The sequence below is a fragment of the Anas platyrhynchos genome, chromosome 6 (assembly GCF_047663525.1).
Source record: "Anas platyrhynchos isolate ZD024472 breed Pekin duck chromosome 6, IASCAAS_PekinDuck_T2T, whole genome shotgun sequence".
Classification (NCBI taxonomy): Eukaryota; Metazoa; Chordata; class Aves; order Anseriformes; family Anatidae; genus Anas; species Anas platyrhynchos.
Window position 1 is genome coordinate 17,315,391 of NC_092592.1, and position 26,886 is coordinate 17,342,276.

Below are 26,886 nucleotides of genomic sequence, written 5' to 3' on the forward strand. Positions count from 1 at the left end.
CAATGTAGAACATTTTCCAACAGAACTGTATGTCTGAGTTTTTGTGTGGAGATATGTTTATGCACTATTTATTAACTACCTTTCCAATCACGGTGCATCCAGCATTTAATGGCATTCTCATTTATCTACAGTGCTGCCTTTTGGTCATTCAACATATCATGTACTTGAAGATGCATTATGATTTCAGGTGATGATAGACTTAGGGGATGGGGGATGCATACCTCCATAACCTAGCAGAAAGGGTTTTGTTTGTTTTTATTTGGTTCTGTTTTTTAACAGTTAGCCAGCTGTAATGTTACTGATGAAGTATGGCATTGACATTTTGTTGATATCAGAGTGCATGTTTTCACGTTATATCAGTTTGCTCATTTTTACTTAATTCTGTTCTGGAGTGCTTTTCTCTAAGGAACACCAAGTCAGTCAATAAAGCTAAGGATGTAATGCTGTTTCAGCCTTGTGACACAAGAGGAAATAATCATAATGGGATTAATGCAGAATACTAATATGATTTGAGTAGGTATTCTCTCTTTCTTTGTTGCAACTTTCATATTTATTTTTTCCCTAATTGAACATTTGTGACCCTTTCCTATTTAACATACAACTTCCATAGCTATAATTGCAATTCTAAATCTAGGGATTCTCATCAATGTGCTGTTACATAAAGGCTGCTGTAAGTAGTAGGTATATTATTTTAAAGTTCACTTTTTAATTAGGCACTTAAATGATTAATTATAGAAGAAATAAAACAAATTGAGATAATTTATTGTTCTTAATAAAATTTGTATAATATATACATTTTGTATATTATATAATTTATGTACAATTAACTTGATATTATTTGAACTGTTAAAGCATAGTTAATGAAACATTTAGTAATAGCTAGATATAGGGTTAGGGCAATTCTAATTCAAGAAAAAAGTTTATAGTGGTTAGTTAGCAGGCAATATATATCATGATAATGTGTTAGTCAATGAAAATCTGAGTCTCTACACAGAAGATATTACAAGTATAAGTTAAATGAGATGGGATAATTTGTAAGTAAAATACTGTGATTCCATATTTTTTCTATAAAATTTTATATTAACACTGAATTTGGATTCTTCTGCCTGGCTTCACTTTCCTTCCTGTTATGGGCAAAATGTCTTTACTGTACTGCACTGTAAAATGTACAAATGTACAGCACTGTAAAAACAGACACACCTAGGAAATAAAAATGAACCAAGATAGCTTTTGGAGTCACTCAAACTTACTGTAGAAATATATCTAAAGCAAATGGTATACAATTGCATGGAGGATGGATCTTGTAAGAAATATGTTACAATCACTAGAAAAGATCAAATGTGTGTATTTGGAGGAAGGCTGTCTTCTAAGAAAAAATGAGAGACACACACTTTTCTAGAAACTTTCTAATCTTCTCTGACAGAACGTATACGTTTTCACTATCTGTTCTTAGTGTTGATAATTCTGCAGCATCAAGACTAATTGATGTTAGTCTTTTTAATTACTGAAAGAATTTCTGACAGGCATAAATATTTTATGAAGTGTTTGGCACACATCTGTCAGAAATTGAACTTTCTTTCCACACTTGCATCATAATCGCATACAATTTTGTGGAGTATCATTTTCATAACCTGTTTTTCATAATTAATATGTATGTATATGCTCAAGTCTTCTCTTTAAATATTTCATTTATGTGCAATTCAAAGGTTAAATAATGTTTCATACAAATTGCTTAGAACTGAGATATTTGAAACCTTTTCAAGTCTTATTTCATAGTATGCTCATTGGTTCTTTGATGGTTATGGCCTTGTGACCCACAGGAGCAAAGACAGAATTGCTTGTCTTTGTTAAAATAAATAAATAAATAAATGAAAAGTCCTGCAGCATGAGTCAGGCTTTAGATCTGGCTTTCGTCCTTCCTTTGCATTTGTTCTTATCATTCTGTCCTGCCCCATGTTTACAGCCTCTCAGAATATAATATTGTTGATTTCAGTGCAATTTGTTCCTGATGTATGCCAGAGAAAATTAAACAAGATGCTAACTTGTAATTTCTTCAGGAAGTGAAATTACTTTATTCTGAGTTGTAATGGACACTTCAAAAAACAACCCCAAAATTTCAAACCTTCAGTGCCACCTGTCTGCAAGTTCAGCTCACTGAAGTGTAACTTCTGATTTCAAGGGTCACGTTGATTTTAGTAGCATCATCATTTAAACTGTCCAATTTTTATATTCTCCAAAATACCAATATATTCTCCAAAATCAAAGAAGTAAAAAAGGCATCTATTACATCCTTTCTGAGTACAGGCTTCATTATCTAGAAAGGATTATACAATTGTAAGGAAAAACAAACAAAAACAAACAAACAAAAACATGCAACGAGTTACTAATAACTTTTTAATAATTTTTCTGCTGAAGGGTTTACAAAGAGTTGGCACAAACATTACAATTTTAGTTTCACTTGCCTTTGTTTTCTTTGAAGAATTTTTTAAAATAAAAGCAACAAAAATATGGCCTTATCTTCCTGCATGTTATTTTTCGTTTTTATTGTGAAAGTTTCATGACATTTGAGAACTGTCCTTTATCCTATTTATATTAGAGTTGGGAATCAAATGATTTTATTTTTTTTTTGAAGTGATCAGATATTGATCACTTTTTTGAAGTGATCAGATATTGAAGAACCATTTTTGTTTGTTTGTTTTAACCCTGTGCCATTTGGGTGTAAAGATGAGGTCTATATAACATATGTGGGGTCTCTCTGAATACAAATTTAACAGCTAAGATTGAAATTAAGAAAACTCTTCTATGCAGTCCTGAAGATTAATTTGTATTGCTGAAATGATGTTGCAAAATTGGTTCAGCGCTGAAACTGGTATCTTGTGACTGATCTGTACCGTAATCTTTAACACCTTACAATAAATTGCTTGCTGCTGAATCTGGAGAGAAAAAAGGCCACCTGACCTGCTGAATTTGTATTACAGTCACATCTACTGTTCTAAAAAATTGGTCAGGACAAAATTTCAGGTTTTGGTCAAACACTTACTGCCTGTTTACATTAGATGAAATAGATGGTAGAGAACCTTACTCTTACTGAAAACAATAAGCTATCTTGCATAATCAGATCAGATTGTAGAACAGAATGTTAAAACTGCCCTAGAAGAAGCCTCTGCACTGGACATGAAAGTAAAAAACATCACTGCATGGTAAATAGTAATTGAAACTTTGTGGAAATTAATAGAAACCTCTGTCTATGACACTGATTACTCCTCAGGACTAATGTTGTCATCCTCCTGCTGCTGAAGTCTAGATTAATATTTTTAACTTGTGAATCAGGTTTATTTCAGATGTATTTCCAGGTTTTATTTTATTTTTTATTTTTATATTTTGATATATGTAACAGATTTAGCAGTGCACTGAAACAAAAAGGGGGAAAATCGATAAAAATCTATCATCCCCTATGCCAGAGAGCTGAAAGAGTTAAAGAAATACTGTCAGATTGCTGAAGCCAAAATATAGGTTATGTAAACAAAAAGCTTGGCTATTCCAATTTATTACTGGAACACTGATTTGCTTTAGAGATATTCTGGGCTCACAAGACTAATGGTTTCTACACCCAAACAATTGCTGTACTAACTACAAAGTATACTAATGATAGCTTTAAAATTGAATAATAGCAAGATTATAATTCAAGGTGAAATATAAAAAGAAAGAAAAGTAGTATGGCTTATGTAGTAAAAAGTAAGTAGGATGTTCTTTCAATTTGAGCAGTACAGGATGTGATTAGTAACACAGATAAATGCTACCTTGTTAAAATCTTTCCATTCTGAGAGGAATAATTCAAATACTCAAAGATATTTTTATATATGTCTGCATGCATTTGTACAGATTTAATCACTATTCCTACTGGACTCAGTGGAGCTTTTTTTTTTTTTTGTGACCAGTGGGAACTTGACCAGGCTGTTTGTAAGAACATAGTGTAAACATTACAGTGTAAAGGAGCCACCGACGTGATTTGCTTTTTATTCAGTTTCTGCATAATACTTGAAATTGGAAATTCATGTGTACTGTGCTTCCTGTTTCTCTAGTTGGCATTGTCACACTTCAATAACATTTCTAAAATGCTTTGAGATCCTGTATATCCTTTTGAGATCCTATAAGCACATGGTGCCGTCTATTTTTGTGTCTGCATTTCATTGTAATACAGATGGCATTGATATATTTTTGGCATACACATCTTTGTGGCTCTTTTGTGGCAAAAGATAGGAATGATAAACATATTCCTTGAAATGAAGATAACTTTACAAAATGAAATGTGCATGTTATGTTCAAAGTCAGGAAGTTGACTAGAAAAGCACATCATATACCACGGGAGGTACGATCTCACCTTTACATTTTATTTATTTATTTATTTATTTATATTTATTTTTTCGTATTGAGATAGTACAAAAATCCTGAACAAAAATCGTATTTTGTGAATATTCACAGAACAAGTCTGCTTGAGAGACCTAATGTGCTCTATTCTTTGTGTTCTTGATGGCTATTTTTTTTTTTTTTTTTCAGTAATATAGTTGGGATTGGATAAAGGGTGGTTGTATTGTATGTATTTCATCTGGGAAAAACCCTGTAAGAGTTGGCTGATAACATGATTTTTGCTTTCTACATAATAACTTTCACCAGAAGATACATGTTTAAAGTTGCCAAAGAAAACAACATACAAGTATTATTTATGTACATGATCTACAACAATTATATTCTTTATGAGAGTACCTGTTCATTCCAAGTGAACAGCATCATATTTGTAGGTTTTGGATTGATGGGTGTGGCTCTCTGGTGTAGCTGAAAGAAGCTTATGTGGTAATATCCGGATAGAAGATGGGTTTTAAGCTCTAGTACATCACAGATCAGAGGAGCATCTGTACTGCCTGCCTGCCTGCTTCTCTGATTTGTTTTGTCCACCCTCTCGGTGATGCTCTTGGTGTGTTTTGTGAGGCTGAGTTTTGTATTTGCATTAATTCTATTTGTTTCACGCTAACAGAAATAGGTTAGGTTATCCAGAATTGGCTTTTGATAACAACATGTAAAGGTAAACTTTGCATTATCCTCTGTCCAGTTAAATAATTCTGCTTTCAAAGAGAAGTTCTGTTAAGAAAGATCTTTGAGCTCTCTCTCTATTTTGATACTTAATTAGGAGGAAAAAAAAAAGAAAAAGGATATAGATATAAAAATAACTTCATTATTAGCGGATGCTGTGACTGAAGACTGGACCACAATACTTCTTAAGTGCAGCGCTTTTGAAGCAGAAGATACATAGTCATGATTCCCAGCAAGATTTTAGTCTACCACAACCCTTCTGGGGGCACACGTACAGAAACTTATAAAAGTACTAGAAGGCGTAAAAAGTCTCTTGGAGAATTGTTCCAGAATGGATATCGTGTTAAAGCTGGACATAATAGCCCTGAAAAGGAAGAACAACATACTTTTCGAAACTCCTTGGTGTCTTTTTATAGGGTCGGCTCCTACTGGGGTAAGGTCCAACTCCAACTTTAAACATTTTCTTCAAAACTGTAGTTTGTGATTCTGTCTTTGGTGTTAATGCTGTGATTTTTTTTTTTTTTTGAAAATTTTTGTTTGTTTATATTGTTTCTTTGTTTGTTTCATATTTAAAACAACACTATCGGATTTCAGTTACTTTTTAGGAAAAAATCCTTCCCAATCTCACATGATGCAATGTGCCCATATCTCCAACACCTCCTCAAAGGGGTTTGGTTTTCAGCTAGAATCAAATAATTCAGTCTTTACTGAGGGCTGGAAAGTAAAGTTCTGTGATGGTATATTTATTGAGAAATTCTTGTTTTGTTTATTTGTTAGTTTTGTTTTTGCTTTTTTTTTTTAAAAAAAAATGGCTGACATGTTAGTAAGTGGATATATAAGTTAAAGAAACGTGTAGCAGAGATATTTCTTAATAGTGTTTTTTTTTGTTTTGTTTTGTTTTTTGATGCAGCACTACTTTAAAGGAATTATACAACCTGTATAGATTCTTAACTTGAAGTTTCACTGCCCTGGTTCATAGGTTATTGATTTTTTCATGCTGTGGCCTGTTTTCTCTGCTTGTACACTTCCATAACAGAAACAGGGACATGTATATCGGGGCTCTGTTGCAGATTCTCTTACTCCTATGCTATTTCTTATCTTTTTTTTTTTTTTTTTGAGCTTTCATTTTCAGCGAGTGGAATTTCAGGTTGCTCTGCTACACTGTGTGAAACCATTCAGAACAGGATTATTTTGCATCCTAAAAATTACCCCTCTGTTTTTATTTTTTTATTCTTTGTCTCAGAAAAGGTTTGAAGTGATTTCCTAAATAAGGATTTATTGTTTATTCAGTCTTCTGTAAAACATACAGTCTCAGTCATATACAGGGTAGCAGTAGCCATTCATAGGTTTGATGAGTAGTGAAATGATTCACTGAAGATAAGATTCTGATAAATGAGTGAATGGTTTGCAAATAATAGAAATGGTATGCAAAAGCTCTCTGGATTCTTATGCCAGTACGTCTGGATATGCAACTGACAGAAAAAGCAATATATGACAATAAGAAAGGTATTATTATGTATTTCATTGATAAGAAATAATGTATTACTTGATTCTGTTACACTAGATTGACCTCTTATGTTGAATGAGATAATAATCCAGTTCCTGTTTCTGTTTTGTACAATCTCATTAAGGACAAATAACAGTTTGCTTGTTTTCTCCTCTTCTTCATTACAGACTTACAGTAGTAAATTTCCTTTTGGGGTTTTGTAACCTATAGCAATTTCTAATCACTGCTGTATTGTTATCCAATGGAAAGCATCAATTCAGTCAAGACTGCAGAACTTTCTGACTGACAGGAAAATACCATATTTGAGCAAGTTTTAAGACTATGAAGTCAAATAAAGTTTTAAATCATTTTTTTTTCTTTGTAAACTTCCTCAAGTAAATAATTATCTGCTCTCATTTTATTTCTACTGTCATTTAGTTTATTGTCATACCACTGTTCTGATCTTACTGAGCTTACTAAAGACACAGAAAGCAATTGCTGCAGAATATTTGAACCTCACGGAAGTGAGCAAGTATGCAGAAATATGAATCAAAATACTCCTGTTGTATTCTGTATCTATCCCATTATTTCAACAGCATGTGTTGTTTCCTTTTGCACAGCTCATTGGCTTTTGTAATACTTGAGGCTGATTTCAGTTTTTTGGGGTGATACTCTTAGTCACCTTTTAAAATTGGTCCAGGAGATTTGGGTGTGTCACTTTCTCATATCCAAATTCAGTGCATAGGTTTTCAGGAGGTAGGCATCTCTAGAAGTCAGGTTGGTATTGTGTTTTGTTTTGCTTGTTTTTGCATATCCCAAGTTGACAACTCTGAACTTGTAGATACTTCCAAAAACATAGGTTTGTACATGTTTTTCCCTTGTTACTAGAAATATCTAATTTTCTGTTAGCTTAATGTAATCATATAATTTACCATTTAACTTTTGGTAGTTATCTGCTCTAATAAATATTTGCATTGTGCAAATTAATTTTAATTCTGAAATATAATTGCTTCTTTTATTCCCAGTAACCTCCTATGTTATCTAGAAAACTATGTGGTAAAAAGAATAAAATAAGTTACACACATTTTAATTTTTCAGTGTTCTTTGAAAATTGCTTGTTCATTGTTAGTAGTGACAAATGTAGCTAAACAGATATTTGCACAGTAAGAAAACAATCCTGTGGTACACTTGAAGGCTTATTTGAGTCATTCATTATATCTACAACTGAAATTATTGGACTAGAGGCAGAAACTATTGACTGAAATACTTTGTGTTATATTAGAAGAATCTGGTTTGACAATCATAATAGTCTTTTCTGGTCTAAAAATCTATGGATCTCATAGCTTTATCTTAGGCATTGCAGCTCAGAGACACTGCAGGTCAGAAGCATACCTTAGTATGCATTTAGCAGCTGAAGATTTGTAAACAGAAGAGACCTTTGATTTTGTGTGTATTTTTCTTCTAGTTAGAGTGATTTTTTAGGTAAATTAAATCTTTTGAAACTTTTTTTTTTTCCTTTTATAAATTGCATTGTGTAGGATTCTATCCTATTCCAATCAGATCCCATGAGAAAATTCCCATATAAAAAACTTTTGCCAAGTAAAAGGTGAGTGACGTGATAGAGACAAAATGGCAATTACTTCTTGAGTGTTCTATTCAGCAGCTTGCTCAGTTAACTTTACAAGTCAGGTTCCCATTAAATGTGCAAAGTTAGAATGGAATTTACTGTAATACGTAAGAAATCTACCCTATTTAAATTACTATTAATATCATTTAAATGTAAAGCAGTTTTATAATTATTTCATTTTAAAAGAAATCTTTCCCACATACATAAAACCTTCCCAAATATTACTTAGGAAAGAGATATGTACACAATTGTATGAGTAGCTCACACAGCTTTTGAAAACAGGAATTTTTGTTAGTGTTTTTATTACAGAATTTTTGTTTGTAGTTTTGATTCATAAACAAATGTCATAAATTTCTGTTCCTGGTGAGTTGGTGAGCCTGAAAGAGATAATGTCATCTTAGTAGTAAATGAGTCAAATTTGGGGTAGAAACAGTGAGAGAGCATAGCATGGGTCATTGTGATACTAGTTATTAGTTTTGTTATTAGCATGTTATTAGTTTTCAAAGCCAGGCTATTCTTTATGGACCTGTTGTTGATAAGTACTCTTGAGTGAGACTCATCAAAATCTCTTCTATTTAACTTTGCTTAATTTTGATCTAGTGTGGATTCATACTAAGATACCTATTGAATAATTCAGGCTATTTTCAGTCTGACAACAGTTTCACTGCAACAAGGTTATTGCTGTGAGGATTACTGTGTCATCAGCTTATGGATGCATACATGATTACAAGCGCACTTTGGCATGTCATTAATTCCAGTACCAGAATGAAGTGCTCTTTGGACTTTTCCTCTGGGAATTATTCAGTTGATTCATCATCCATTTGCTAAGTGCAGGGTGTCGTGAATAACATATTTGGGACAGACTTGTTTCATCAGTTTTATGCTTACCATTTATCCCTAGACATCGGTTTTGTAGCTTATTTGAAGAGTAATCTTGACACTTCTGAATTACCTGCAGTGTTTCAAAATGCAGTTTGCTGCAGACGGTTGTGCAGTCCATGCTATTAAATATTTTAGAGTGTAAAACATTAGCTCAAAGACAGCACCTCATCTCTTTCACAGCTTTAAAACTAATTATTCAAGACTGGGAATTCCCCTTTCTCCCTTCTTTCAGTTCAGCTAGTGTTAGTGGATATTGCCAGTAACCCCCCAGTTTTTATGTGGTTTGAAGATACCCCGCTGGAGAGATATGCACATTAGTATAATTTGCCTCTAATATGTAGAGTTGTTTTGGCTGATTGATTCTGTGTTAATGGTGTTATGGGGGATAAACACTGTAGGCATAATGGATTTCATTTACAAACAGGCAATGAACTGTTACTTCCAAACTCAAAACTTGAGAGCAGGATACTATAAGTACCCAGAAATAAAGTTACTCCAACCTGCCAGCTGTACTCCTACCATTGTCCAGTTCTTTTGTCTGTTTAGCTCAGATCACTTTTCAGAGCTCTTTTTTAGGCTGTTTTGGAATGTCCCATTGTTATACATGTTCCTGATTTTTTCTACTTTATATAGACTTCTTCCCTACTCAAACCTTTGACAATAAGCCTTTCAGCCTTATTTGCAAACAGTCTGCCTTTGTCACAGTGGTTTATACAAAAAATGCTACTCCCAGATGCTGCTTGTTTCTTTGTAAGCCTAGTTACAAAAATTAAATATTTCTAAAATGTTTGATTTCTGTACAAAAGATAATTATATAATATATGTGTTTTCTAGAAAATATGAAGTAGTATCATATAGTATCATGGTAATTTGACTATTAAGTTTTCAATATCATCTAGAGGGTCCTCCTTTTTCTAGTGCCTTTTCATAGGCTTTATGCCTTGTTATGGCTTGATACTATGAACATAGGAAATATCGTATTCTTTCTAGTGTGTTGAAACTCATTATTTGCAAGACAGGAAGTACAAAAAATCATTTAAAATTACATGGGTGTAGGAATCTAATAATAGTACCATTTGGTTCTTGAAAAGAGACCCCAAAATTTTGTGAAAGTATTCATATACTGTGATGGTAAGGAAAATTGTCATTTTCTCTTCATTTTTACTCACAGGTGAGCCACACAGAGTAGGTAATACCCTAAGGTTTCTGAGAATCAAAATTTGATCCATTCTGTGTAATAATTACTTCAGCTATAAAACACAACCTCACTAGTAATGTCCTACAAAAGATATAAAGGTTACATGGTGAATTTTTACAAGCCACTTCTATTTGTAGACCAAGTAAGCTGAGCTTTTAAGCCTCACCACACGCGCGCGCACACACACACACACATTTCAAATTCTAAAGGGAATTCTTTAAAATAGTGCAGGCTGTAGCAAATGCAGAACTTAATTTGTAAAGATTTTCTTCTTCTTCAGCAAAGTATACACTGAAGCTACAGTTTTTGTTCTATTATTCAATGTTGTAGCAAGTAAAATATATCTCAAACATTGTAAGACTGGTAGCAAAGGTTTCACTGCTAAATTTGAGTCTTTATTTTGAAACATTGCAATGGATAGCTCATTAACTTCTCTTAAGATGCCGTGCATTTGAAATGAGGGATTTTTCTCTGACCACACAATTATTAAAAAGTTGCTAGGGAGTGGAGTGATGGACAGTTTCAAAATGCACATAATTTTGAATTGTACCATTTGTGGGAACTACTGCAAGTACAGCAGAGGGATATGTCTCTCTCAATGTGAGAACTATAATCTAAAATGATTATTCTCTTCTTTCAAATGGATCTGTAATTTAGAATTATTAAGTATCATTTTATTGCTTTTTTTTGCTTAGATTCCCAAATCCACTTTTTAAGTTAAGATTAATCTTCATATTTCTACATAGCCATTAATTAAAAAGAAACTATATGTTTGTGATGCACAGATAAGAGATATTTTCTACACTTGTGGCTATTTATGAACCTTACTGATGGAGTGAAAACTCAATAACCAAAGTTATTAAGCAGGTATTCTTTATTACAGCACTGGCTGTAGGGAGGGGGGGGATCGCTCTGCCTAACACACACACACCAAGGGTTACTGGGAGTGTGTTTGTGTTTATATTAGTGTGACAAATACATATTCATTTCATCTCCCCCACCCCCCCCAGTAAGTCAAGCCTCCGAAGAATCATTAATGTAGGTTCCCGCACCTATTCACATGCATACTGGAGTCCTTGGGTGGTCATCTGGTGTGCTCTGGTGGTCTTCTGATGAAGGCTACAAGTCTTCTAAATTCCTGACCCTTCCTTTGACAGACTTCAGCAGTCAAGCTAGTTCTTTCTGGTTCTTCGCATACAGTTTTTTACTCCCTTATCTTTGGGGTCGTTAACATACTAGCTAGCTAAGACCTACAGAATCAACATCCTTTATTTTGTTCCCTGTCTCGTTACCAAGAGTAAAAAATAAAATATATTTAGCAACTTTCCTAGAGTATTGTGGAGAGAAAGACGTGATTTAACACACATCTCATCACATGCATCTTTGCTTTTGAGGGGAACCTCTACACATTGAGAAGAGGAAGGTTGTGCCCAAGTTTATATGTTTGCCAGGATCACGCTTTCTTTAAATTTCTGGAAAGAAAAAAAGTGGTTTATAGCACTGGAAGTAGGTGAAATGTGTCAATAAAGAAGGATAATATGAGATGAAGCAACCCTAAACACAACTGTAACATCCACAATAGTATATTACATGATTTTTATGTAACTCTTATCTGCACTGTCTACTACAAATTTTCCTCAAAGCCTTATTTTATTTTTTTTTAAGTTGTGCATGTGTAGACTGTGCTATGTACCTTTATTCATATGCCAAAGATCTGCAGACAATTTACTACCAGTTTGTCTCTCTTAATAATTTAAGCCCTTAATCCTTTATACTATTTTCTCTTGCATACTTCCTTTCACTGGCTTTTCAGTTGCCTGAGAATTGCTTATTCAGGCAACCTGAATTCAACACAAAATGCTATTTCTGTGTAAAAATTGCTACTTTTAATAGAGTGTAACCTATTATTATGCAGAATTATATATCAGATCTTAATTTTTAGGAGAGAGTGTGTGCTCTGCCTGTTCTTCTGGTTGAATTTTTGGAAATTGGGGTGGAGATAGAGACCATTATTACAATAAATGATTTTACGTCATTAAGATTTACCAGTTTAATCAGGCATATCCACAGTCTAGCTTATCTGGGTTATCAGATCTCTTGCCCATAATCTCTTATTTTTCACTAAGCAATGTGGGAGGTTGGAGGAATGAGAAGTTTATGATGTGTTTGTGTCTTTGGCAGTCTGGAAGAGAAAGTCATGTGTACTAGAACTCCCAGCAGTGATTTTTTTTTTTCCCCTTAGTTTTCAGCCTATATAAGCCTCCAATGGCTTCCTACCTAAACTAAGGCTTTCTGGTAGGATACTTCAGCAGTTAAAGAATTAAATTTAAAACAATTTGAAAAAGTCATGGTTAGGATCTTGGAACTGTTAAATATGGAAGAACACTTCAAAGGTATTTGACATTTTGTATGCTACCTCCGTTGATTTCACTGGTCACTGTTGTTGGAAGTGAAATGCTATTACAATATGGATTATTCTTTACTTTCTTTACTATAGTTTTTTTTTTTTTTTTTTTTTTTTTTTTTTTTTGCAGGTTTAAGATTTTTAAGAGCCCTTAGGCTGATACAGTTTTCAGAAATATTGCAGTTTTTGAATATCCTTAAAACAAGGTAAGACATTTCCTTATGTATTGTGTATTGATGGCAGAACAGAAATGGCTTTTGTTTGTGGTCCTAGTAATATATGATTTTCTTTTGTGGGGAATAAAAATAAATAAGTAAGACACCTACTCATTATCTGTTCTTTAAAGCTTTTATTTTGCTTATGAATGATTTACCAGTGTAAGTATCTTTTTCCATGTTATCTGTAGAAGGTTTTATTTAGAATATCTGAATGCAGATAAACTAAAAGTTGAATGAATTACAGACTTCTTCATTGATTAGATATTATTTCTTTTCACATTATCAGTTAGTATTCTACTGCCTTGCCAAAACAGAAATCAAAATTCAAACAATCGAATACAGCTAATTTTTTTTTTTTTTTTTTTAAATAATAAGTTTTTACACTCAGCTGTCTTTATTTTGTGCTCATTGTCATTAGCATTCCTTTCAAAGAATATGTTATATTTCCCCAGTTAACTTTCTGGTTTTTGCTGATTCTTTGCACCATTAATACATGATAGTCATATAAAAAAAGCATAACTTTAAAAAAAAAAAAAAAAAAAAAGATGATTTTGAGCAACAAAAAAGGAACCTTCCCATGCCTCACAGCAGTAGATACTTTGCCTTTCATCATTTCCTAAATTACTCCAGCTGAAGTATTGAACCTAACTTCCAGCAAGTACTCAATTCCGTTCTGAACTCCTATGCTCTCTCTATTCCTATGCTCTCTCTATCAGTTGAGGTGCATGTGTGAGGATTTAATATACAAATAGCTGTCTACATGCTATGTTAATAATAGCAGAGCATGCTCTGTTAGTTGTGGGCAAAAAAAAACTTTCAGATTTGTAAGCAATCATGGTACACAGCTGTTTCTTCATTCCTTAACCTTAAAATTATTTTCTGTGCTCTGGAACTGCCAAATCTGTCTTCAGCTATGTGACTATAAGAAATCCAGCTGTTGTCAAGTAGAGAAAATAATAAAAGTAAAAGTTACAGCCCAGCAGCTTAGAATATTACAGGTTTGGTAAAGAAAGGAAATAATTTGTCCAGGAGCACAGACTATCCAATAAGTTTGCAACACACTGAACAACCTCAACAGAAGACATAGCAATCAACGGAAAAGTCCCAGAAACTCAGCAATTTTTGGATAAAGGCTAAAAGTCCCTTTCAAATGTGTTAGATTTGTAAACCTCCAGATTGATAAATGAAGGGATATTGAATTAATTAAGTTCAGAGCTCACTTTTTCAAGATTGACCTGTTCATTCAAAATTAACTCTTAGATTAGTTGTCATCTCTGTAATTATCTTATCGGAATGCCCAAATATCTGTAAAATCCAAATGCTGACTATTTTATAAAGTTTATAAGGCAGAACTTTCTGACTTGTCTGTTTCAGTTTACTCAGCTGATAAAACCCCCAGCAGTTCATCAACAGTCAGTGTCTCATTTTATGTCTCTGCCTGTTCCTAGTTCTTCAGTGGAAGAACACCTCATCTGTTCTTTTTTGTATCTTACTTAATAAGCCTGAAATGAATATAATAACTGGGATTACTATTGATGTTCACAAGGCAGCATTTTGTGAAGTGGATGAGTCAAACTACAACAAATGGACAAAAATTCTATTTATTTTAGAATAGTTTTTAGTTACATCTGACATGTAACTAAATGTGAGTCTTTTTTATTTATTTTACATGGATTTGACTTGCAGAAATAACAAAAAAAAAAGTTTGTTACTATGACTGCTAAATTCAAATGAGAAATATTTTTTTTTCAGCATATTCTAAACTACCACCATAAATAAAAGCTATTTAGCAGAGGTGGTCTGAGATAAGTGAATATGCTGTTACAGTACAAGAATACTATTTTCTTGGCCTATTTCTATTTCCGCATTATTAATCTTTCAGGGAAGCAAAAAAGCACTTTTTGCAAATGGTCAATCTTCAGTAGTTTTGCAAGAGATAGAGCATTTAATCTATTGTCTTCATTATTATTATTTTTTTTTTCTTAAATAAAATTTACTTACCTAAAATTGAGCAGTTTCAATTACAGTAGCCATTAAATCTTATTGTTACCTTAAACTCTTATTTTGTATTGCATACTTTTGACCAGTTACTGCAACATTGTTTTGCTGAGTTAAAAAATAAATAAATAAATAAAATTCTCAAATTATGCTCAGTTTTTTTTTTGTTTGTTTTGTTTTAAAAAGGAAGAAAAAGAAATTTCACCTTTTCTTGCAATCCATTTCTAATTTTCAATGAATTTTTCAACATCATAAATGATATTACAGGAAAAGAAACTGAACATGTATATAAAATTATGAAAATAATAATAATAATTAAGATCTTTGTTTAAGGTGAGATGTATTCATATGAAAAATATGGAAAGGATTAATCTAAAGGTATTTTAGTGTGCTTGAAACTAATAAAAAATAACTGCTGACAGGACAAGAAACTGATAGGGTATGAAGGGCACTGCTATGTTTTTAATATTTGGTGCAATTAGAGAAGCAGCTCTGTCCTCCTTGTCCTATTTCCTTCATTAAATAAAAGATTTTACTTTAAATGCAAATTACTACTGGTTACTGATGGGGATATGAGGATTAAAGGAACACATCTCAGTCACTCAGTACACAAGAAGGGCCATGTGAAATACTAGAGTCCAAAGGAAGAAGTTAAACACTGCAAAAACAGAGGCAGTGAGAAGACTAGCAAAATAGTGATAATTATGACAATATATTAAAAATTATCAATTATATTTAAAAAGAATCTATACGAAAAAAGCAAAGCTTGACAGTGCCCTATTAAGAGACAATACTCTGCCTATGATTTATTTGTTTCCCTAGTTTGAAATAAAGTGAATCTTACTCATATTTTTTTTTTTTAGTTCCCATGTTTATGAAATATAATGAATTGTCTGTTGTTGAGTTGAAATTTTCTCTCCTCCACTTCACTGTTTTCTAATATTTTTCAACAAAACTACAGGGACTTAGGACTCACAGTAAGGGATTTTGCACAGATGTTGGAAAGAGCTTAAAGAGCAGGAAAATGTTTGTGACTAATCCTTCATCTATATTTAGACTATGGTAGAAACAGGAGTATTTCATAGAGGACAGAAAAGGTGCAATTTTTAATAAACTTGCAAAATTGTTACAGACAAATTATGTAAATAGTTATTTTCAATGACTGCTAGCATTTACTTGTATTACAGTAATATGTGGAGACCAGCTGACGCATTATTACATCAGGAGTTTCTCCTGGCCTAAATTCAGGTGAATGATGATATTTAGCCATTCATAATGGAACTTTGCATCAGCGTGATATTTATCATTTTGTTTAATCTTAGAACATATGGGTTAGAGTCTTGTGTTATGATTGAATGGGATCATCAACAAAATATGAATATTAATCAACCATACCTCCAGAAAGTGAAACAGGGAATGTTTTGATGTGCATGAACATCAATTAATTGCAAAACTGAAGTTATAACATCAGAATTTTGAGTACAATAATCATTATAGCAACTGTGCATCTTTCCTAGTCCCTACAGATGCCCATTTCATCAACTGTAATTCTTAAAAGAAGTCTCCAGTGGAGCTAATGTCTGCCTTATTTCCCAGGTTCAGTTCTCAACTTTGTTTAGAAATTAATGCATGGTAGTAATACACATTGATAGTGAGTTTTTCCATATTTTCCTTTTTTTGGAACATATTGCTCTGGGGATAATAGGGATTTTTCTGAGGCTTCGCTCTTTCTTAGATGTGTTTCCAAAAACAAAGGACAGCTGCTTTCAATACAATTTCATGAATGGTTAAGATCATTTAGACATAATAATACATGAACTTCAGTTCATTGAATATTTATTTGAACATCCTTCCTAGCTTTTCAAATCATAGTGATTTTTGTAACAGAGGGACCACACTTCACCTAAACCTCACCCAGAGGCTGTTAAGTATGGCATTTTCCTGCTGAACTCAGAGTGAGGTAGTTGCTTCAAAATCAATTCTGACTACAGTAGGGCATATACTACTCAGTGAGACTAAAAAGAGTTTGTTTCATTTCTCTGGAAGGTTTCTTTTTTTACTTATCTTGTTAGGAGTCCAGATGTAGCTAAGGTTTCTGTTCATCCTTCTGCTCTCAGATCCATTTGAACTTTTGTAGTTTGTTTCCTTTTCAATCCATTTGTTAGCTCTTTCAAACCATCTAACTTACACAAATGCGATCGCTGCAAAGTCAAAAATAATACGTTTCACATAAGCCATTGATTAAGGTTTTTTTAGGGAGCTTGGTTCTGTTCAGAAATCATCATGAGAGTCTTCCAGTCTAGAATATACAGTTTTATGCAAGTACGTAGTAAAAATGAATGATAAATATCAGTATACATTTTTTTTTTTTTTTTTTTTTTTTTTTTTTACCCTCCACAGTAATTCCATCAAGCTTGTGAATCTGTGCTCTATATTTATCAGCACATGGCTGACAGCAGCTGGGTTCATACATTTGGTAAGTATGTTTGAAAATATTTCTTCAGCTTTTTTCATGGATCACCTGCTATTTGAATTACTCTATTACTTGAAATTTTCTTGCTCTGATTAACCGCTTGGTACATCTACTGAGTACAATTAAAAACCAACCAAACAAACAAAAAAGACATCACAGTTTCCAATTGTTAAGACTTTTACTCAAAATTTGTTCTGAATAGTAAGTAATACGTCATTAACATTTTATTTGGGTTCAGCAATAGTTAAGTATGAGGCTTGAACTGATGCAACTTCTTGAACGATTGCAATTTACCAGTAGGTGGCAATGTTTCCCAAGTAACTACCTGAAAGTGCTTCCTGGAAGGGGTTGGTAGAGCCTGAATTGAGTGAGGTCCTGGTAAATCAATGGTTGTACCAGGAAAATTAAAATAAAATAAAATAAAATAATCTGTATTTCCACCAGAAGTAATAGGATTGCTAACATTCGGGATAGCATGCCTTCTGTTTTGATCTTAAATTTCATTTTTTTGGATGCATCCTTCACTAAATACAGATTATTATTTTTTTTTTCATACATTTTTATCCTGCTCTTAAAAATGCCTGTAAAATGTGAGATACTTAGTATAGAATTATGTATGTTTTTATAAATTTTAATATTATTTTATATGAAAGATATATGTCAATTGTATTCATTTAAAACCATAAGCTTTTCCTAAATTATTTAATCAATATAATTAAATATGTTTAAGTATTTGAAGTATTGTCCACTAAGGACAAAGGATGTGGACTAGAGGACTTGTCCTCTAAGACCAACTTAGAATCAGGAAAATTTTGAGGTGCTAGTAGTAATAAGTTATTCTGGAATGGTTTTGGAGTCATATTATAATTTGATGATAATCATGTTAATCTACAGTAATTTAATTGACTTTACTTGAATTACCTTGTGCTATGTTGTGGTGGTTTTACCGTGCTGGGCAGCTAAATCCCACAACCGCTCTCTCACTCCCCCTCTTTTTAGATGAGGAGGGGGAGAAGTAAAGCAAAGAACAACTCATGGGTTGAGATAAGGATAATTTAATAAAATAAAATAAAATAATTGTTTAATAATTAAACAATTAATAATAATAATTAAATAAATATTATTATGAACTAAACAATTTAACTAAAGGGAAATATAAAGGAAAAGGGGAAAAGGGAGGGGCAAAGGGAAAATAATAATAAAAAAAGGGAGGAAAACAAACAAATAAAACAAATAAAGGCTATGTGGAAGTGCAGAGGAAAGAAATTACTCTCTACTTCCCACAAATGAGCAATGATTGACCACGTCCTTGAAGCAGGGCCTCAACACACGTAGTCGGTGTTCGGGAGGAGGACTGACGTTTTCACAAGAGCCCACCCTTCCCCTCTTCTTCCTGTTTCCACCTTTTATTGCTGAGTGTGACATCCCATGGTATAGAATATCCATTTGGTTGGTTTAGGTCAGCTGCCCTGGTGATGTTTCTCTTCTCACTTTTTGCCCACCCTCTAGGAAGGTTAGAGAGAGGCCCGATGCTGTGCCAGCACTGCTCAGCAGTAGACACAACACTGGTGTGATAACACTGCTGTTCCAACTACAAGTGCAGAGTACAGCACTGTATGGGCTGCTGCAGGGAAAGTTGACATTCCAGCCAGACCCAGTACATATGTTCACCTATATAACATGAAATTCAGTTGTTTATCTTCTAGTTATCCCAGAATTCATTTAGAATAGAATAAAATAGTTTAGTTGGAAGAGACTTAGAAACATCAAGTCAAGCTCCCTGGACACTTCAGAGCTAACCAAAGTTAAAACATATTATTAAGGACATTATCTAAATGCCACTTGAACATTGACAGGCATGGGGCATCAACTGTCTTGCTAGGAAGCCTATGTTTGTGTGTGTTTGATCACCCTCATTGTAAATAAATTTTTCTAGTGTGTAGTCTGAAAATTCCCCTGGCACAGCTTTGTGCCATTCACAAATGTCCTGTCAATGGTTACCAGGGAGACATGTTTAGCATTTAATTTTCATCCTTAGGAAGTTTCAGATGTTTTGTTTTGTGTTGTGTGTGTGTGTGTATATATGTGTGTATATATATATATGTGTGTGTGTGTACATATATATATATATATATATATATATATTTAAACATCTCTGCTGTAGGAATTCTCAAACTCCAAGCATCCTACTGTGGAACAACTTTTAATAGAAATTATAGAGTGTATACTCCTTTCCCATTTATAAAGTTATAACTTAACTTACCTTTATCACATACAATAGCTTTCCAATAATGATTGGTAAAAATGGTTGTGTAGTAGTGCATCATGAAACTCAGCATATCACTAATGCTATTAATAACTGCATGTTTCAAAACAAAAACATTAAGCAGTATGAATGCATTAGAAGTAACATAGACTGGAAAATATCTGAACAAACTGGTATGAAATGAACCCTATTGTTCTTTTTAAATAAATAATTTATACATGTATTATTTAGTGATTGGGGAAACATGTTGTCCCTAAACAGTATTAGTGACAAGACTACACATATTGACAAAAGAACTATAAGGCTATAATAAGGGCAGGCTTAGGTTCTCTGTTTCTTCAAAATAAATCACAGGAAAGGATCCAGAGTTTATATTACATGGCCACTTGCCGAGGCGATCGGCTCTGGGGCAGACACGTTCTGCAGCGGAGCGGGGGATTGGACAGGCAGGTCTAATTTTGCCGGCACTCAAGTGAGCCGACAGGACCCAGCAGCCCTCTCGAGGGAGGTGAACGAGGCAAGAAGGAGGCGTAGGCGGAGCCAGCAGCGCCCCCTCCCCGGCTGTTCAAAAGCTGCCCCTAGGGAGCGCAAGCGACCAGGAGTGCTGCAGTTAACAGGACGGGCAAACAGGGCGTGGTGTGGCAGTTCGCACAGGCAGGGCAAGCAGGAAGGCCAGAGCGTTCCCCCCGGCCCATACGAACACCTTCTCTAATTCTAATGGTGGTCTACCGCTAGCTCAGCTGCAATGGTGTACACCAGGCACAGCGCGCTCTCCAGCAAGCCTGTACACACCCAGACCGACTGCCTGCTCAAAACTGCGGCAGTTCAGGTCTCCGGGTGCAGGCAGTGCCTGAGCCTGTTGCTACCACCTGCGGGGGGCAAAGAGACTGTGTGCATGAGGTGCGAGCAGGTGGATGACCTGGTCCACCTCGTGGCAGAACTCAAGGAGGAGGTCGAGAGGTTGAGGGATATCAGGGAGTGTGAGTGGGAGATAGACTTGTGGAGCGACTCCCTGCGTGGCCTGAAGGACAGGCACTGGGGTGAGACACCCCAAATGGGGGTGGACCCCCTGCCCTGCTGTTGTCAGGCAGAGGGAGGGGACCTAGGAGTTGAGGAGGAATGGAAACAGGTCCCTGCTCAACATTGTAGGTGATGCCCTCTCTCACCGGCCCCATCTCCACACATGCCCTTACGCAACAGGTTTGAAGCCCTGGAGCTTGAGAGAGCGGCAGCTGAGGAAGAGGTAGAAAGTCTACCCAGGAGGATGCCTAGGGCAAGGAAGTTGACTCCATGTCTCAGGACTGCCTCCACCAGGACAGAAAGAAGGGTGATTGTTGTGGGCAACTCCCTTCTCAGGGGAACAGAGGGACCTATTTGTCGGCCTACCCGTAGGGAAGTCTGCTGCCTCCCTTGGGCCAGGGTCAGGGACATGGCCAGAAAGCTTCCCAACCTGGTTCGCCCCTCTGACTATTATCCTCTTTTAACAGTCCAGGCTGGCAGTGATGACATTGAAGAGAGAAGCCTGAAGACCATCAAACGAGACTTTAGGGGACTGGGACAGTTAGTGGATGGAGCGGGAGTACAGGTGGTGTTTTCGTCCATCCCTACGGTGGCAGGGAGGGGTACTGAGAGGACACAGAAAGCCCACCTGATAAAAACGTGGCTCAGAGGCTGGTGCCAACACAGAAATTTGACCTCTTCACAAACAGAGAAGGACTGGTGGGAGATGTGGTGGTTGGAAACTGTCTTGGGCAGAGTGACCATGAAATGGTAGAGTTCTCCATTCTCGGAGAAGCCAGGAAGGGGACCAGTAAAACTGCTGTATTGGACTTCCGGAGGGCCGACTTTGAACTGTTTAGGACATTGGTTGGCAGAGACCCTTGGGAGGAGGTTCTGAAGGGCAGAGGAGTCCAGGAAGGCTGGACACTCTTCAAGAAGGAAATCTTAATGGCACAGGAGTGGTCTGTCCCCACGTGCCCAAAGACGAGCCGGCGTGGAAGAAGACCGGCCTGGCTGAACAGAGAATTGTGGCTTGAGCTTAGCAGGAAAAAGAGGGTTTACAATCTTTGGAAAAGAGGGTGGGCCGCTCGGGAGGACTATAAGGATGTTGCAAGGCAGTGCAGGGACAAAATTAGAAAGGACAAAGCTCATCTAGAGCTCAATCTGGCGACTACCGTCAAAGACAACAAAAAATGTTTTTACAAATACATTAATGCAAAATGGAGGACTAAGGAGAATCTCCAGCCTTTACTGGATGCAGGGGGGAACTTAGTTACGGAAGATGAGGAAAAAGCGGAGGTGCTTAATGCCTTCTTTGCCTCAGTATTTAGCGGCAAAAACAGTTGCTCTCTGGATACCCAGTACCCTGAACTGGTGGAAGGGGATGGGGAGCAGAATGTGGCCCTCACTATCCATGAGGAAATGGTTGGTGACCTGCTATGGCACTTGGATGAATGCAAGTCGATGGGGCCAGATGGGATCCACCCAAGGATACTGAGAGAACTGACGGAGGAGCTGGCCAAGCCGCTTACCATCATTTATCAGCAGTCCTGGCTGTTGGGGGAGGTCCCAGTCGACTGGCGGCTAGCAAACATGATGCCCATCTACAAGGAGGGCTGGAGGGCAGACCCGGGAAACTGTAGGCCTGTCAGTTTGACCTCAGTGCCAGGGAAACTCATAGAGCAGATTATCTTGAGAGTCATCACGTGGCACTTACAGGGCAAGCAGGCAATCAGGCCCAGTCAGCATGTGTTTATGAAAGGCAGGTCCTGCTTGAAATACTTGATCTCCTTCTATGACAAAGTGATGAGCTTGGTGGATGAGGGAAAGGCGGTGGATGTGGTTGACACTTAGCAAGGCTTTTGACACTGTTTCCCACAGCATTCTCCTCAAGAAACTGGCTGCTTGTGGCTTGGACTGGCATACGCTTCATTGGGTTAGAAACTGGCTGGATAGCTGGGCCCAAAGAGTTGTGGTGAATGGAGTCAAATCCAGCTGGAGGCCGGTCACTAGTGGCGTTCCCCAGGGCTCGGTGCTGGGGCCGGTCCTCTTTAATATCTTTATTGATGATCTGGACGAGGGGATCGAGTGCACCCTCAGTAAGTTTGCAGATGACACCAAGTTAGGTGCGTGTGTCGATCTGCTCGAGGGTAGGAAGGCTCTGCAGGAGGATCTGGATAGGCTGGACCGATGGGCTGAGGTCAACTGTATGAAGTTCAACAAGGCCAAGTGCCGGGTCCTGCACCTGGGGCCCAATAACCCCAAGCAGAGCTACAGGCTGGGAGATGAGTGGTTGGAAAGCTGCCAGGCAGAGAAGGACCTGGGAGTATTGGTGGATAGTCGGCTGAATATGAGCCAGCAGTGTGCTCAGGTGGCCAAGAAGGCCAACGGCATCCTGGCTTGCATAAGAAGCAGTGTGGCCAGCAGGGCTAGGGAGGTGATCGTCCCCCTGTACTCTGCTCTGGTGAGGCCGCACCTCGAGTAGTGTGTTCAGTTTAGGGCCCCTCGCTACAAGAAGGACATGGTGGTGCTCAAGCGAGTCCAGAGAAGGGTGATGAAGCTGGTGAGGGGTCTGGAGAACAAGTCTTACAAGGAGCATCTGAGGGAGCTGGGCTTGTTCAGCCTGGAGAAGAGGAAGCTCAGGGGCGACCTTATCGCTCTTTATAAGTACATTAAAGGAGGCTGTAGAGAGGTGGGGGTTGGCCTATTCTCCCATGTGCCTGGTGACAGGACGAGGGGGAATGGGCTTAAGTTGCACCAGGGGAGTTTTAGGTTGGAAGAACTTCTTTAGCAAGAGGATTGTGAGGCATTGGAATGGGCTGCCCAGGGAAGTGGTTGAGTCACCATCCCTGGAGGTCTTGAAAAGACATTTAGATGTAGAGCTTAGTGATATGGTTTAGTGGAGGACTTAGTGTTAGGTCAGAGGTTGGACTCAATGATCTTGAGGTCTCTTCCAACCTAGATAATTCTGTGATTCTGTGATGCTGATATATATATATCTTTATCAGTAGAGTTGATTTTTGTTACTTCTTTAATTATTAATAATATATTTTCTTGTACATTTTAGGTGGAGAACTCAGGGGATCCATGGGAAAATTTCCAAAATAATCAACAGCTAACATATTGGGAATGTGTTTATTTACTGATGGTTACAATGTCCACTGTTGGTTATGGAGATGTTTATGCAAAAACAACCCTTGGTCGCCTTTTCATGGTCTTCTTCATCCTTGGAGGATTGGTAAAATAATAATTTTGTTACTTATTATTTATTCCTGCTACGTTAAAACTTGACCTTTTATATCTCAGTGCTATAATTGAAGAAATAATAATATATGGCTTAGTAAATTAAAATTAATTATTGAACTCTTAAATAAGTTTGACGCACACCATATTTTATTCTGTAGATTAATATTTGGCAGAGCTTGTCAGGTAGTGGAGTCAGAATTGTTATTGTCCCTCTTAAATGCGTAATGCATGTGAATAAGTGCTTTAGCCTTTCCACTTATAAACTTATTCCTAGTTTTTTACTTTCCAGTGACCGAGTGTAGGGCATTTTTTGAGGATGCTGTTGTTACTTAGAGACACTTTGCGGTTTCAGAAGTCTACCCACCCTTCTGTGTTCCTTCCCAGAATTCCAACAAACACTGTGGCTTTGGACTGCCTTAAAGAGCAGCTTGCCGGATCCTGGTGGCAAACCACATTCTCTTTAATTTCAAACATCTTTTCATGTCATGTAGTACAATTTTAACTCACAGTTTATCACACAAACCATGGCCATAACCAGAATCATTTTATATCAGCAAATTCTGGTGTTCTTTGTCCTGTACATACATAGCAACAAAGTTGCTACTTGTCTTGTGTCAACTTTTCTATTATATGTCAATATTAATAATATTATGGGGCCTGTTGCAATGTTTCTCTCTAAAACAGCAAGGTTTATTCATACAGTGCAAGGTAAGTTCTTTACAGATGATTAACAGTATATGTTAATTGACATACATACACATGTATTGTTATTTTATTCTTATATATTGATTTCACATATACATACATCTTACAAAGGTGATATGTATGTAACTGATGTTATGAATGCCATATATGTCAGACACACGCACACACACATATATATATGCATTCCCATCTATGTTTATTGACATGAAGAGAGAGACCATGCTAACTGGCAGTAGCTCTTCGAAGTATCCAGCCACAAGGAAGATGTTTGTTGGACAAAACATGGCAGAATATTTTTTTTCTCCTTAAACCCTTTTTTTATTTTTTATTTTTTTCCTATCACATGTTATTCCAATCCTTTTAAAAAACATAAACTTTTGTGTTTTTTTTTCCTTTTTTTCCTTTTTTTTTTTTTTTTGGGGGGGGTGGTGGTGGTGACTGTTTTGTTTCTCAGCAGGGGCATTGACCCTCACTACATCTTTTTGTGTTTGTTTAAATCCTAATCACAGGGGAACAAATCTGTCTTTTAAAATAGAAATGCAACCGTTATGGTAATACTTGGTTTTGGTTTTTGCAGTGGAGATGGATAGTTTTTTTCCCCTCCCCTTTACAGGAAGAATTAAACCTAACTGTACTTTATGATTAGATTGCAATTTGAATTCATTTTGTTCTTGTTTTGTTTTGTGAGCCCATTTTCCCTTTTTTACCATTTTCTTAATTTATAAAGTATGCACCTTCTCCAAGACCAACTTTTACATTGAACCCTCATGTTTTGTTTGATAAGAACTTTTACATTTTTAAAATTTTCTTTTTTAAACACCTTCCCAAATCTAATTCTTTTGCATTTTCAGATCTTAAAGATATATATATCTTCTGAAAATATTCATCATCCCCCTTTCTTTGGCCTCTCTTTTTAGTCTTTTCTTCTGTCTCCTATCTTCTTCTTAGGCCATGTTTGCCAGCTACGTCCCTGAAATCATAGAGTTAATAGGAAACCGCAAGAAATATGGTGGTTCCTATAGTGCGGTTAGTGGAAGAAAGTAAGTATCCCAAGAGGCTCTGCTGCCTCTGCTGCAGTAGAACACTCTCTGCATGCCATTTTCTTTTTTTTTTTTTTTTTTTTTTTTGTGTTTTTGTTTCATGCATGTAGGCAATGTTTGCTCGCTACGTGCCAGAAATTGCTGCTCTCATCCTTAATCGGAAGAAATACGGCGGGACTTTTAACTCAACTCGAGGCAGAAAGTAAGTCAAAAAAAAGCAGGTGTGGTTGTGTGACTTTGAACAGCCCCTGAAGGTGGTAATAGCTGACTTAACAGCTTAAAAGGCTGTATTCTTCGATATCAGATGTTACCACTGGAGAATTGTCACACTACAGAGACCTGGGCTATGCTGCGCTATGTCACAACATTTTGGCCCTTCTTCAAGAAAACCTGGATACCACTCAGACTACAAAACTCCAGTTTGCTGTTGTATAAAATATTTATGTTTATCAGGTTATTCCATAACTCTGTCAGGCAATTAATAGTGGTGTTTCAATAAGAAAAACCTTCAATAAGAAATCTTTCAATATGAAAAATGTTGAAACAGATTCAGATTTCATGCACCAACTATTAACTGTAAATGGATATTGCACAAAATCATAGTTTTAGGATCTATGACGAGGGGTTTTTAAAGTGATCTCTTCCACTAACCTTGTAAAGTCTATCTTAAAAAGAGAAAGTAGTAGCTTTAGGATCAGTGAAGTATGATAATAATAATAATAATTTTGTCTTCTAGCAACAGCTACCTTTATTACACCACATTAGCTTATTTCGTTTCTTTTGAAAGCCTGTTTCTTTACCAAGTTAAAACTAGCTTATTATGGCATTCCCAGCATCTAGACCTGATGGCGTATAGCCTTTAATGAACTAGATGTACTTATAGATATATTATTTTCTTCTTTATATCACCATTAACGTTGCCATCCTCTGTGTCATTACATATCATTATGAAATTCACTTTTCACTATAAAAAAATACATTTGTCCCCTGAACAACAAGTTATATGAAATTGCTTCCATAGAACAATACGAAAGATCTCCAAGAAACATATCTAATTAATTGTCCCTCTCTGTACTTCAAGCAGATATATTTTTCACCTTGTTCCTTTCAAATTATCACCCATGCATCATTTCATAGATGTGCATTATGGTAAATTCTTTCTCCTCTTTGTGGAGCAGAAAGACTGCAAATGCCCCACAGAACTAATTCAAGAGTACTGATTTACATCGCCAGGTAGATCGATCCTTTTTTTTGTT

The 26,886-nt window shown here is 36.0% G+C and overlaps 1 protein-coding gene across 38 annotated transcripts in view; it reads left to right on the top strand.

Moving 5' to 3' along the window:
* KCNMA1 (potassium calcium-activated channel subfamily M alpha 1) overlaps positions 1–26,886 on the top strand; it is a 469,740-nt gene that overhangs the window by 284,116 nt on the left and 158,738 nt on the right. For 33 of the 38 annotated variants that reach the window (XM_027460048.3, XM_027460038.3, XM_072039506.1 and 30 more), the window contains 4 exons: positions 12,816–12,891; positions 17,302–17,377; positions 23,707–23,877; positions 25,539–25,630. In XM_027460048.3, coding sequence (XP_027315849.1) covers positions 12,816–12,891; positions 17,302–17,377; positions 23,707–23,877; positions 25,539–25,630 — 415 coding nt within the window. Of the gene's footprint in view, positions 1–12,815; positions 12,892–17,301; positions 17,378–23,706; positions 23,878–25,538; positions 25,631–25,740; positions 25,833–26,808; positions 26,883–26,886 lie in introns of those variants that run through there. The other 5 variants (XM_027460055.3, XM_027460057.3, XM_027460058.3 and 2 more) reach the window with 3 other exon arrangements.